Here is a 14,702-nt window from a genome sequence, read left to right as displayed (position 1 = left end):
AAAATGTATAAAATTATTTTCTGGCAGAGGTGGTTTCGTATAATGTGTATGATTGTTTTACCTCCTATTTTTAATAATATGCCAAGCACATTTCTCTGTAGTGTTAAGTATTCTTCTATATATATTTTTTTAATGATTTCTTAGTACTGTCCGTCTCCTGGTTCTTTCCTATTTCTCACTGTTCTGAACAAGGCAGCAATGACTATCTTTGTTGGTAAACCCTTCTTCACATTTACAAAATTGAGACATCTTTGAAAGCACGCCGCCACACAGTTTAAGCCCTTCTCTTAACATTGAGCTAATTAAAGATAAAGAATGATTTCTGTTGGGATTCACTAGAACAAAGAAACTAAAATGCCTTTGTTTTCATTTTCTAAATTATTGTCATGCCAGTGGGGTGGGGGGGGCAGGGGAGAGAAACAGAGAGGGAGAAAGTGTCTAATGAACATATATAAGAGGAATTTCTCTAGTTCTTAAACTTTGGGCTTAAAAATGACCTCAGTATTCTTTCCAGGTGTATTTGTGTTTAGGAAATTTTGATAACCAGCCTTTGGAATTAAAGTGATTGCATTGAATGAATATGCTCTTATTGTTAACTAAGATACATTTATCTTAATTACAAAGCAGCATGTGTTTGTTGCTTCCCAGTTACCTTGACAAAAAGCATGCTCTTTGCTTGGCTAGACCACTGCTTAGCACCCTTGATACTTACATTGCTTATGGACAACGTTTGTGATCAATGGTTTGGGGGATTGAGGGGTGGGGAGGGGGAGACGATCAGCTAAATAAAATAGACCAGGTCTGGATTTAGAGCCACCCTCCTTCTTGGCCCCAGACCACACTGAACTGAGTCATCAAGTTCTGGCTCGTGTGCCCTGTAGAAGTGAAGAGACGCTCACATGACATACATAGATTGGTATAAAAAGACACCAAACCACATGACGCTGGAAATACCTAAGGAAAAATTTCCAGCTGTGAAATACCCGCTCTAAATCCCCGCCAAGCTAATTCGCGATCAGGGTGGTCAAATAACCAATTATTCAAGCATCCCTTCCTTGTAGAGAGGCATGACGTTTAATTCTGCCATGACCACAACAGAGGAATGCCTGTCTGGGAAGATTGCGGCTAGAATGTTGTAAATAACCTAAGGGCGGGTGGGGAGTGGAGGATAAATCGGCAGACGTAGTTCATGGGAGAATCATTATTATTCGTATGCATTTCGTATCCTGAAGATGGGTGGGTTCTTTGTTGAACTCAGTTTTTCATCAGTTGGGTTTAGACAGGGTTTCTCAACCTTGGCACCCTTGACATTTTGGACCCGCTGCTTCCCTGTTGAGAATGGGCATAGGTAGGTTATTCCAAGGCTTCACAGGACCCCTACCTACTGGATGCCAGGAGCTCTACCATGCCAGTGGTGTCACAAAATAGTCCCCTGTTGGGAACCACTGGATGAAGACATCCTTATCCCGAAATGCTGAAAAACTACAGACTCAACGCCCAAAATCATAATGTCATGTGCCATTTTATTTATAGATCAGTGTGGGTGGAAGTAGTGCCAGCCATCTCCAAGCTGTTAGACTAGGCTTGAAGTTCCATATAGACCCGCACTCTCTGACACTAGAATCCTGTGCAGAAATCCATCTCCGTGTGAGCTTTGCAACCAAATATCCCTTGTACCGGTAAACGTCACGGGTCTACCTTCTGTCATGTCTCGAGTACTAGCAATGAAAGTGTCCTTTCTCTTGTTGAGTGCATTGGTTTAAAGAATCTCCAGATCTATTTTGAAAGGTATCTGGAAGGTAAGTATGAAAGCAAACAAACCTGACCCTGTCCCCGTCGGGATCTTCTAAGAATGTTTTAGGAGATCTCGGGCTATGGCACTGCCCACGTGCTAATACTCTCCCTCCATCTAGCTCACGTTACAAGCCCCACGCCTAAATAATTTCCACTCTTCGCTGTTCCGGGACTGTTTCAACTCAACTTCCTTGCACTCACTCCCCCCTTTGGCTGGTTTAGCTAACTTTATGACGTCCTCCTCATAAAGTTAGTGTAATTCCCTGCTTTTTGAAACCTCTCTGGCTTCTGCTACCGTCTTTCCCTCCCTGTTGAAATTTTGCGTTTAATAACAGTAGTTGCCAACGTCTTGACCTTTTTGCAGATATGACAATGGATGATGTTCGGGAATACGAGAAAAACATGCATGAACAAACCAACATAAAAGTTTGCAATCAGCATTCCTCCACTGTGGATGACATAGAGAGCCATGCCCAAACAAGTGTATGTAGAATTTTTAAAACATGTTGCCCGCCCTTTACCAAGCGTACACTTAAAACTGATTTTTGAAATACTGCAGACGTTCATTTCTCAACATGCCACACAAAATCATGTCGTCACCCAGGGGCTGTTGGTGAAGAGCCTGAGCTAGGTCTAAACGGGACAGTGCCACCTCTTGCTTCTAGATTTTTCGATTCTTAAAGGAGCCGCTTGATTTCAGGGTTGGTTTTTCTGCTCATAAAACCCAAGAACGTGGAGAGTGGAAACATTTGTGGCTGGTGAGAGGCCTGCACCGGGAAAGAAGAGAGGAGGAGACAAAACAGGTGTCATCTGAAAACTAGTTATCGTGACCATAACTTTTTAAAAATACAGTTAAGGCTCGAGTTATTCATTCAAGGGACAGCTTGTGGCTCATCTGGTGTTTTAGATTTCTTTACATTTGCTTTGAAATGCTTTCTATGGCTCTTTATAGCTGTTCTAGCCAATCTGATCCTTTTGGCTTTGGTTAATCTCAAGACGGGGCTGCAGCCCATGGATGCGCTGAGTGGCTGAGCAGTGAGGGGGCGGTGAGCTGCGAATGTGCTGGGCCACATAGCATCTCCAGCCTGAGACTCAGCAGGAGACTGAGAGAGCCACGGGTTATGTAGTGGCACGTTGGAAATTGAGAGCTGACTGTATGGTGCATGCCAGCATTTTAAATATAGTTATCTCTCAATCATTCATGCCAATGAAGAGGAACTAAGATAGATGAGGCATCAAGTCATTTGTATGTGTCTCTAGCCAGTGCTCTGGCCTCTTTGGGTATCAGCTTGAGCCCGCATGTCCTGCTAGCCCACATCCCAGAACAGAACCTATTAGATTTTTAAGAAGCTGGTAATGTAGGTAAAGACGATTGAGCGAGGGCTATGGTTGTAAATGGGGGCTTTAGAATTGTGACCATCTTTTTGGTTGCACTTTGGAAGTTTTTGGTTCGGTTTTTAGAGCATGTATTGTGGAGTGTGCCCTGCAAGGCTCAAGTGCATGTGGCTTACTTACCCTTGAGGCTCATATGGCCCTGACGTTTCCTCCCCGTGTGCATGTAGTGATTGGATTTGTGGAAAGCTATAGAGTCAACTTACCTGGGGTGTTTCTCTCTGTGCACAGGCTCGTGCCAAAAGGACTTCCCTTCTCCCTCTATCCCTGTTCTAATGTTAGAAATGCTCCCTAAGGAAACTGTCCTTGGAAGTCCATCATTTTCAATTCCCTTTCTTTGTGGAATATTAGACTCTAGTTCTCCGTCAACCGCCCTCTGAAAGCCGCTTGCTTAGAAATCCAAGGAAAGGGGGAGATGCCACATTCCAAAAGATTCTAAGCGCCCAGCTTTTCTCATGCTAAGCTCTTATGGTTTTTAGCTTCGGGCTCTTTGTTTGGTTTTTCTCCTGCCATTATTACCATTAGAAAGTCAATTTACCATGTAGACAGTGTTACCTAGAGTGGTTCTCCCACGGGAAAGCCCCATGCATTCTCTGGCTGCAATTCACTGTCGTTCCCATGACTTCAGTGTAAGAGATGCCTATCTCTTTAGAAGTTACACAAAGTGGTTATTTTGAGTGCTTACGACATTTCCCTTATTCTCTGGAATTCCATCAAATTGGAGATCATTTATTTTTCCATTGTCTTTCTTCGCTATCGTAACAAAAAACAGTTGGAATCAGGAGGCTGCTGTCCATCACAAATGCAAACTGCGTGGGTGTTCAATAAAATTTCAATCCTCAACCTGAGTAGGGACACACTAGATTGAAATTATGCACCATTAACACCCATGAACATAGCAGTAAGAAAGTAAGTCTCCTTTTCCATTGAGCAGTTTCCATGCCTTCAAGGAAGGGAACTTCTAAGAGACTCCGGGAATGTAAAATCGAAATTCTGTATTTTGGATGATTTCTGCCCCCTGCTGGATATGTGGAGTAGAGCATTATACTCTGCCACTTGCGTAGAAAGTCTAATTTTTCAAAGATGTTTATTTATATATAGCAGAAACATACCCCATTCACTGAAATTTTTGAGAGTCTCAATTTTACTTTAAAGTGCATACTTCTTTTTTAAAAACCTAATTTCATTTCTTAGCTTGTTAAGAGCCTTAGTATTTTTAAAGTGGCAAATTTATAGGTGCAATTTTTCTTGTCACATTCTAAATTGTATATGATATCAGTACAATCATATTTTATTTCCTTCATAAGAAAAATTTTTTCTCTCATAAAATTTTAACAATTGCTCCAAGAAATCCTCTTAAGGATTTTACTTTTTAAAAATATTTCTGACAGATGAACATCAGGGAAGGGAAGGAAAAATAAATTAAGGTGAAAACAGAGAAGGGAGACAAAACGTAAGAGACTCTTAACTACAGGGAACAAACCAAGGGTCGCTAGAGGGAAAATGGGGGGGGGGGATGGTGTAACTGGGTGTTGGGCATTAAGGAGGTTACTTGATGTAATGAACACTGAGTTTTATATGCAACTGATGAATCACTAAATTCTACCCCTGAAACTAATAAAACATTATATGTTAACTAAATTGAATTTTAATTGAAAAGTTAAAAAAAGAAAAATATATCTGGCTTGCTTATGTTATAATATGACCTTATAGGTATATATATATGTCCTAATGATTAAAATCATGTTATGAATATTCATTCCATAGTTAATATTTCCAAAGTGGATATATTGTTTCGTGTTAGCTTCTGCAATATCATCTCATGAAGGTTCCACCACTAGGTTTGTGGGAGAGGACGAGAATGAAAAATGGGTCTGTGGGAAGCTAAAATTCATGTAGAAAATCCATGGACAGCAGATGTCCCCTTTTACTCAAGGACAAGCCCTTGGGCTTTCACTCAGTGCTTTTTCCAATAAGCCCAGTTACCTGTTTTCTCTGTTACCAGTACATAAAAATGGCAAAGGATACTAGGGTTAGCCAGAGAGTGATTAAGAACCATAACAATAGTAAGGACAATCACAGTAATAGAGTTTCTGAGAATGAGAGAAGAGATCTCAAACTATTAAAAAAAACAAATAGGCCCTGGTAGAGGAGTCATTGCAGTGTTAATATATTTTCAGTATATTACGTCTAAAGGGTAGCAAGTGTATATAGTAACATTCAGTATATTAGAGGGGCTCCTTGCTGGTTCAGTTGGAAGAGGGTGAGACTCTTGATCTTGGGGTCATGAGTTCAAGCCCCACGTGGGGTATAGACATTACTTAAAAATAAAATCTTTTTTAAAAATAAAGAAGTTAGGGAAAGATTTGTATTTTTAAAAGTGTCTATTTTTTGCTTTCTCACTTAATAAAAACATTTTTAGATATTTAGAAAATCTACATCACCTGACAATTTCTTTTAATGAGGCACCACTGAATTTGTTTCCTGAATGCCAAATAATGGTTTTTAGGGGTTTTTTTAATGTTTCTTTAAAAAGATGGTTTTATTTTTCTTGGCTTTGGGATAATTTGCAGGGTTGGTGGTTGTTGTCATTATCTTCTTTGTTTTTTAAGCTGAATTAATTAAAATACAACATTTAAACAATCTCAGGGTGGATACACAGTCAGGAAACCAGTAACCCCCCCCGAATACAAAAAATGTATTTACTGAATAAGAAGAAATTCTGATGATTTGCCTATTTCCTGTCTTAAGGTTTACTTGTACTTGCATACCCTGAAGGAGGTAATAATATGTATCATTTCTGGGCCATCAATTGCTTGAACTAGCCTCCCTTTATGGAAAATATGACTAGTTCTAATAAATAGCTCCGTATATCACCATCCCACAGCTCACTCACACACACACACACACACACACACACACACACACATGCCTGGTCTGGTTCTATACTCTCCTGACCCATCCTAATTCAGAATACTTACACTACTCCCCAAAGAGTGCTTTGGAAAATCTTGGATGGATATTCATAAAAGGAAAAATTTTTTTTCCCCAGAAGTGTATGCCTTTAAAAAAAAAAAAAAAAAACTTTAGGGTTTAGCATTTCGGTGATAATTTGGGTTTCTAGTCTGGACAGGCCTCTTTATGATAGGATTCCCGTAGTTCCCTTAAAATCAGGCATGGAGGTATATCCATTTGCATCCCTCCTAAATAACTGGTCATCTTTCTTTCTATTTTTTTTTTTCTTTGAAGACATGACAATGGATGAAGTCCGAGAATTTGAACGAGCCACTCAGGAAGCCACCAACAGGAAAATTGGCGTTTTCCCACCTGCGATTTCTATCTCAAGTATCCCCCTGCTGCCTTCCTCGGTCCGCAGCGCCCCTTCTAGTGCCCCATCCACACCTCTCTCCACCGACGCCCCAGACTTTCTGTCCGTGCCCAAAGATCGACCCCGGAAAAAGTCAGCCCCAGAAACTCTCACACTTCCAGACCCTGAGAAAAGAGCCACCCTGAATTTACCTGGCACACACTCTTCAGAAAAGCCATGTCGGCCCAAATTAGAGTAACTTCCTATGAATATTTCATGGGGTTTTATATTTTCATTTGGGTGTTTTTCTTTTTTTTTTTAAGAAACTTCTGATAGAGAAAAAGACTGCTCTGTCCCTCAAACATGTTCCTTCGATCTCTGAGTGTGCATGTGGTTAAGTACCTTCCCATATAGGATTCCCCAAGGATGCCCTTGCATCCTGCTAGATGTAAATTTTAAGACTTGCAAAGGACAGAAGAAATCTTAGTAGCCGCAGCTGGAAACCAGGGAGGAAGCCTTGTTGAGCGTTTGATGAGGTCGGTGTGGAAGTCAAGAGTACATAAGTGAAAATGTTGTGCCCCTGTGTTAGAAGGTGTGGTAAAATAGCGAAGTCAATCTCTTCTCATCAAACCTGATATTCTCAAAAGACTCTCAGGCGTAACATAAGTAATTGTTAAATTTCAAACTGTTCATCACCAATACTTGAATACTAGTAGTTAATTGAGATTCCTATTTTGGTTAGTCTGACTCAGGATTTGGGGCCTAATTAACTCTTTAAATTTTTTGAGAATTTTAATTATCAACCTATAGTGGCTCCAAGTGCAATTAACAGTAACTGATTTATACCTTTCACAGAATTTAATAAAGATTCCACTTGTTTCTGTCTTTTAATAACTTTCCCCCTTGTGCCCTTGTGGCCTAAGAAATCTTTCAGAATTGCACAGATGAATGTGACCACGACTGACTGATTTGGGGATGGTTTGGTTTAGGAACCAAGAGGCCCAGGTGAGGCAAACATCATCCATTAAGATTCTCGGTATTTGCAATTGAGTAGAACTCAATGACTATTTGCCCATTGAAAGACGTTCAAGGGTAGACTAAGCTCACAGGACTTTTAACACTGTCAGATTTCTGGTTTGGGAACCCTGAAAAAGAGAACTGTCTCCCATCCCCCTCCTGCTTTTACTTTCAATAACATCCAGATTTCCCTGGTACAGAGTGCCCCATCACTGGACCTTAAAAAAGACTGTCATTCTCTTGCCCTTACTTGAACCCCACATATTGGGAATGTCGCGGAAGCGGAGTAAAGACTGTTGAGCAGGAGGAGAGAAGGAGCAAAATTGCTGACTCCTATTTGTAGAGTAAGAAGGAGGAGCCGGAAGAGATGCCAAGATGAGAATCCAGGTTGACGGGAAGTAAGATTATTCAACCTAAGTGGCAGAAAACGAACTCTCCTTTGATCTAAAGAGAAAACTGCCACCGTCGCGCCTCACTGCCTTTAAACGCAGAAGGAAGGGCAAGCAGAATCTGGCATTTACTCTCTGTCCTCCAAGAGAGGAAGACAGCAAGGTAGTTGGGCAACTCCAAGGCCCCAGCTAACCTTCCTGACCATAACCTCCAACCTCAGGAAAGGGACCTTCCCAAAACACAGATTCCAAAGGAAACAACATAAACCAAGGAGTATGTCCTCCTTCCCACACAGCCTCTTGGCCAGTGGACCCTGCCTGCTTCTCTCTCTCAGTGCTCAGCACATGCTACATAGTGTCTTTGAAATTGATAAACTCTCCCGTGGTGCAAGCGCTGGTCCCACGAACCCAGCACCGAGTATTCTAAGTCATAACGTCAGACTGTCAAGATCATTTCTTTATCTACAGGTTGACATGTCGCTTCATAAATAAATCAATCCAGAACTCAAAGGAAACCAGTTGCAAAGAGATCGACAGTGCATCTCTCTTCCCTAAGAACGCCGGCTCTACAGTAAGCGATTTTTGCATGGAATAGTAGCATGATCTCTGCTTGTGGGAAATCTTCATCTTCTCAGACCCCTTGGACTTCTCAATGGTCCCCTCTTCACACAGTAGTACTTAATGAGAATGTTGGGCTTTCGAAGACGAAATTCTCCTTTCAGAAGACACTGATATAGTATGCATCTTTGCTTACCATTTGCCCGCTGAAATCAGGGTGGGGTTGGATTGTTATTTTTTGCATAGAACAGATTTATTTTGTGCAGGTTGTAAACACATCTGGCACCTAGTTTTCCCATTAAACACCATTGCCGTTTTTCTTTTTTGTAAAGTAGCTTCTGCTGTCGAGGTCAATGATGCTGTATGCTTTTGAAAGCTAATTTCTGATTTCCTTCTGTGAGTTTTCTTTCTCTTGTAGCCAGTTCAATACCACAGATATCAATTTCAAAGCTGCCAATGATAGTGTGATTCTTAGCCAACAAATGTGTGTACTCTTAAAGTATGTTCAGTTTTTCCTGTCTACACGTGGTTGTGTGCATTTAAATGGGGCGGGGGGTGTGCAAATATTCCTTTAGCTGCTTTGAATATTTAATCCAGTCATCACAAGGCATAAATGACTTCGATATTTTATCTGTCTTGATTTTCAAGTCTCTTTTCATATTCTCCATACATGAGTTTGTTTATTGTGGGATAGAAGCCTGCGATGAATGTGTATGTAGAACATTAATAATTCCCATAAGGATGGAAATTAAATGGTTGCATGATGGAAACTTAGAAGAAAAAAAAAGAGCAGAAAATTGAATTCATTAAGCATGTTGGGGGAAAAAAATAGAAACTTTAACTCAGTGCCTCTGTCTGCAATGTGGAAACTTACAACTTTGTTCACCAAAATTGTATTATACCTGTATATATATATATAAATATAGTGAATCAGATGCCACCAGTTTTGAGTTTCTGGTAGCCAAATTAAAATAAATAATCCATAGAATAACACATACATTCATCCCATCTTCATCTCTGGTGTAAGTGGAGACCATCAAAGTGACCGTAGATGTCATTACTTTGGATGGATTTCAAATTACGAAATGGCCTCGTGTTTTTCATTTGAGTGTAATATAGCGTCGTTACTTTGGCTGTGTGCTTTCCCAGGATAAGGAGGTCTTGGTGTTTTTACTGCATAAACTTTATCAGAGGTGAGCTCTGGAGGCCATTTCATTTTCCTGCTATTGGACTGAAATAAAACAAAGCAAAGGAAAAGCATGACAACCAAGGAGCCTGTGACACTTTTTTCAGTTACCACCGTAATAACCAAAACAATAGGCGTTCATTGGCGAACTCATTTATAAACCCTTCTGCTTTGGGTTTGCGTCCATGTGTGGAGGGAACATGGTTTTAATTTGGGAGTATTAGGCATGTTTTGGACTGAAAATAAATTTCTAAAGAGTACAGTAGTGGGTGGATAATGAACACAGACACTTAAAAAACATGAGACGCCCAAAGGAAAGATGTGATTTTCTTTCAAGACACTGTAATAAATGGTGACCTAAGTGAAAAGATTCTGATACTTCTCAGAAGTCATTTTTCCGTGAAAATGTCAAGGCTAATAATGTATGTATGTGGATTTTTCAATTTTGCTTTATTTAGCATCTCGTCGTGGCTCAGAAACAGCAAGGTCACTGGCTGGCTTCAATCAGGAGGAATTTTACTTTTCCCAAGGGCCAGAGTATAAATTAGTCCCATACAATGTATACTCAAATAATCCGATAGAGAAAAATAGTCTGAATAGTTTTAGTCCCTTTCTGATCATCTGACTCAGCAGACTAGGTGATGGACAACCTGCCATCGGAGCCATAATTCTTGAAATTTAAAAAAAGAGAAAAAAAGTCTGTTTAGTGACTGCAATTGATCATAAATAGATCATTTAAAACCATTCATTCTTGCTGAAACTGAAATGTAACAAGAGCACGGAGCTGACATGCGGAGGCAACACATACCGGGTTCTTCTGTGTTCTACCTTCAAAACAATCTGTTTGCATTTGAAATAGAAGTGTTTGAGCTTTTTAGGAGTTAGTGCAATAAGAGAATGTGAATATGCTAAGAACTCTTCAGATGCCGTTACTAATTATACTTTTGTTGTTAACAAGTGCTTTAGGATAAACCCCAGTGTTTTTGCTTCAAGTTGAAAGCATGTCTGTTGAATTGCAAGTCTCCCTTCAGTTTCTGTGTATCACCAAGAAGAGGTTTTTTGAGTTGTTCATGCCTATACCGCTTAAATGTAGCTTCAAAGTGTCACTTTTAGGGTTTACATTTCAAGCTGGGATCTTGATTAGTTACATATATTGAGTCAAAATAACACTGCCACTGCAGAAGGACCAAGTTTGGGAATGCACCGTGTGACCGACTACAAGCAAACAAGAGTTGATCCTCACACATGCCATCCTTATGTGTCATTTTATGGCTGTTCTGTGTTGTTGTTTTTTCCCCCCAGTTATTTATTATTGTTAATAACTTACTTTTTCTTACATTCTGGTGTAAATAAACTACAAAGCAATCTTCTTTCCAAGCGTAGCTTCCTTCTCTCTCTCCGCCATTCTCAAGGGAATGTTGGCAATTGGGAACTTGCGGGTTGATGGGAAAGAAGGTGTCAAGGAAGAAGAAAGAAGCTAATGGCTAACCGCAGGTCTAGGGGTCTTGTACTCAAAGAAGGCTGGCCTGCTAATAGGCCTTTGGTGCCTTCAGGGCCCGGGTCATGGACAGGAAAAGCTTGGGTCTAACTGTCCAGCCGAAAGATACCCAAGGAGAATCTGTAACCTGAAAGGTCCCCCAATAATGGGTCCGTGATTAAAGGAGCGAGACTGATACAAAGCGAAAGTCAAGCAAAGCTTTATTTCGTGCCAAGCATGGAGAATCAAACCAAACATTTGGGGCCGTGCCTCTTACAGAGAGGGCGACCCCTCTCTGCTTTACAGACTAGCTTTTAAGGGCAAAGGCCATGTGATTGGGCCTGGCCACGCACAGGTGGCCAATGAAATTGTAACACACAGAGAAAGCTACACAGTCATGCTAGGTCACACACAGGTGTGTGACCAATTGAACTACAATTTACCGTAGTACATACTTGAACTAGCCTATCACCTTGGTCAGAATTGGCGCCCAAAAGGCGGGAACCACACTCCTTGGTGGCTAGGGAGACGTTATGCGCCCCCACTGATTGGATACCTCCACCTGGCCTGACCCACCCTTATATTTGGGCTTTGTTACCTGGGACTGGTTTTCCCAGGCTTGCTTTTAAGTGAGTCCCTGAGGCGGGGCAGGGTCAGTTTAAGTTTTACCGCATAAACAACAAGATCACTGTTTCACCCAAGATGAAATCCCTCTGGCTAAATAGGCCCTTCCAAACCCAATGGGAGACACGGGTGGATTCATCTATCCATTAACAGATGTTTGATTTCCCCCTCATCAAATGTGAGGCTACAGTCTGAATGACAACCAAGAAAAAACTCCCCGAAGGAAACCATAGGGACAGCACCCAGTGGGACACTAAATTCTATTCATTGTAAGATGACCCAGTCCAAGAGGAACTGCAGTCATTCTGATCTGGTTTCTCCATCTCCAGAAGCTCCTGTTGTTCACAGAAGGGTCTTCTGAGGGTGGGTGGAGTGAGGACAGCAATTGCCCCTTCTCCCGAAGTCTTCTGCTGGACCCCTCCCACTTGATGTTCTCTTCAAACTTGAAACTCATGTCAACTTCCATACCCCTGTGCATTCATCTCTGATTCATGTAACGTTGCACCATAAGGAAGCTTTCTACACTGAAAACCTTCCTGAAATTGTGTAACTGAGCCAGTGAACTAAAATAGGCTTGCTTGTGTAGCTCTGACTTCACCAGGACCACCCCCCACCCTGCCTTATAATTCTCTTCCAAACACACGACCTTCACACGAGTAGTCACGGGGTGACTTGGAGCCAGCAAGCTCAGGTACAGCCAGGCTGGCTGTCTATTCCTGGGGCCAAACTAGATAGTGGTTAAACGTTTGGATGCTTAATGGTGAGTATATAGATGTTGGTAGTTTACCAGTGTACTCGTAATGTTTTTAATCCCAGCATTTCTCGTTTGAGTATTACTCTCGGGCTTCCAAACGCCCACATTCTTTTCTAAAATTCCCTGTTGCCTTGAGTATATTCCACTTGGGGTTCCAACCTCCAACTGTTCCTTGACTTTTCAAGTTTGGGATGAATCACGTATCCATCCTCCAAGCCCTGCTCTGAAATATCCCTCTATGAAAATGTTCCTCTCAAACCTGAAGCTTTGATGGCTTTGGAACAACAATCAACCTGTGTGCGGATGTGTGTGTGTGTGTGTGTGTGCGTGTGTGTGTGTGTGTGTTTAACTCCATGTGGTTGACCCAAGCAAGCCTCGGTTTCACGTTTGTTGTATTGACTTTCTCCACTTAATTTTTAGCCCTCTGTTCCTCCTTTCTATAACATGCAACTTTGTAGGAGGTCCCGTTCAAGTCCAGACCTTTAACTACTTCGGCTCCAGGGAAGATTGGAAACAGTCTAATACTTTGCCTTAATGCCCTGGCTCTGGTCCCAGCAGGGAGGAGTCAAGGTAAGATATAGCCAAAGAAACTGGACATACCTTCAAATCCTACCAAATGTGGCTGTTCAGTGCAGCAACATTACTGAGCTGAATTAAACACCTGGAATTTAGAGGATGATTATATTTAGCTAGAATTACCACCCATCTGCTCTGAAGGCAGACACAAAAGACGAGATCATCATTTCCCCTCCTTTAGCTTACAGAAGGAAGTGGCCACTCTGTCACTGGAGGGTATTAAGGGCAGCCGAATCTGGACCTTTGTGATTTTTTTTAAAAAATCTTAATCTTCCAAAATAACTCCTGCTCCTAAGGGAGTCTACATGCAAGATGCTGGCAGTCTGCTCCTTGGTAGCAACCCTTGAGAATCATTTTGTGATCTTAAGCACACTGGTGATTACATCGAGAGCATTCCAAAGATAACATGCTGTCCTCTATGCGCAATCATTAAAATCCAGTCATCAGTCTTAATGTGTGCAATCCCTCTTCTCAGGATAGAACTTGAAAATTGAGAAATATTTCTATAAATTTGAATTTTCCCGCACTTATTATAAATTTATTCTACTTACTTGCATTTTGTTAAAATCTGTTCTGTACACCCAAGGAAGTGAATTTTCTTTCCACCTGCGTCAACTACTTTAGAATTTGCACTTTCTTCTGCAGAAGATAATTCATAAATGCATATCTTTCCTCAAAGTGCTTTGAGGGTTTTGAATTGTTTTATAACCTCCTTTATATATGGTACATAGCAAGTTTATCAGTTTTTGTAGCTATGTAATATTCCCTTGGGTTGGAAATCCATAATTAAACATTCCTTTATTATTTGACTTTGAGGTTATTTTCTGGATTTTGTTATCATATAGAGTGTTGTTAGGAACATCTTTATAATATAGTCTATGCCATCTTTCTAACTATTTGTTTTGGGTAAATTCCCAGAAATTCAATGACTGGGTCAACAGATAGGAATATTTTTATGACTTGGAGTTCTACTGCCAACGTCCCTCCAAAGAAAATTGTACCTATTTACAATTCCACTGACAACATAGGAGTGAGAACATTCATCTTTTTGAACAAGTATTTACAGGGTTTTTTTAAAAGATTTTATTTATTTATTTGACAGAGATCACAAGTAGGCAGAGAGGCAGGCAGAGAGAGAGGAAGGGAAGCTGATATGGGGCAGCAGGCTGTCCACCGAGCAGAGAGCCCGATGCAGGGCTCCATCCCAGGACCCCGAGATCATGACCTGAGCTGAAGGCAGAGGCTTTAACCCATTGAGCCACCCAGGTGCCCCAAGTATTTACAGTTTTAAAAGTTTATTATTATTCTCAACTTGTTAAGCAATTGCCAGCATCCAATTCCCATGTCAGTTCTTTGCTCCTTTAAGGTATTAATACTCTTCTTTTTGAGTGTCCGTGGGATGAAGGACAAACTTAGAGAAGTTTTCTGATTTATTTAGATGTTCAGTGCCTTCGCTAGTCTACTGCTGCAGAAACGTTGGCCAGCTCCCGCAGGAACCACAACATAAGGAATTACATTTAAGTGAACAAACCAACATCATTTCTCCATCATTTTGTTTTCACGCTTTCAATGATAGCAAACACAGAATGCATCCTTCCTTGAGGACTTCCTGAAAACTGCCGTGTACA

General features: G+C 41.0%; 1 protein-coding gene across 2 annotated transcripts in view; it reads left to right on the top strand.

The window, feature by feature from the left end:
• The window catches only part of PITPNC1 (phosphatidylinositol transfer protein cytoplasmic 1), a 255,386-nt gene extending 244,373 nt beyond the window's left edge, over positions 1-11,013 (top strand). The window contains exons 9-10 of one of the 2 annotated variants that reach the window (XM_082706741.1): positions 2,159-2,277; positions 6,436-11,013. In XM_082706741.1, the coding sequence (XP_082562867.1) occupies positions 2,159-2,277; positions 6,436-6,441 (125 nt within the window). In that variant the 3' untranslated portion in view covers positions 6,442-11,013. The remainder of the gene's footprint in view (positions 1-2,158; positions 2,278-6,435) is intronic. The other variant, XM_082706740.1, reaches the window with a different exon arrangement.
• The last annotated feature ends 3,689 nt before the right edge of the window (positions 11,014-14,702 follow it).

This window comes from Mustela nivalis (assembly GCF_964662115.1).
Source record: "Mustela nivalis genome assembly, chromosome: 17".
Classification (NCBI taxonomy): Eukaryota; Metazoa; Chordata; class Mammalia; order Carnivora; family Mustelidae; genus Mustela; species Mustela nivalis.
This window is presented reverse-complemented; position numbering and strand designations above follow the sequence as displayed.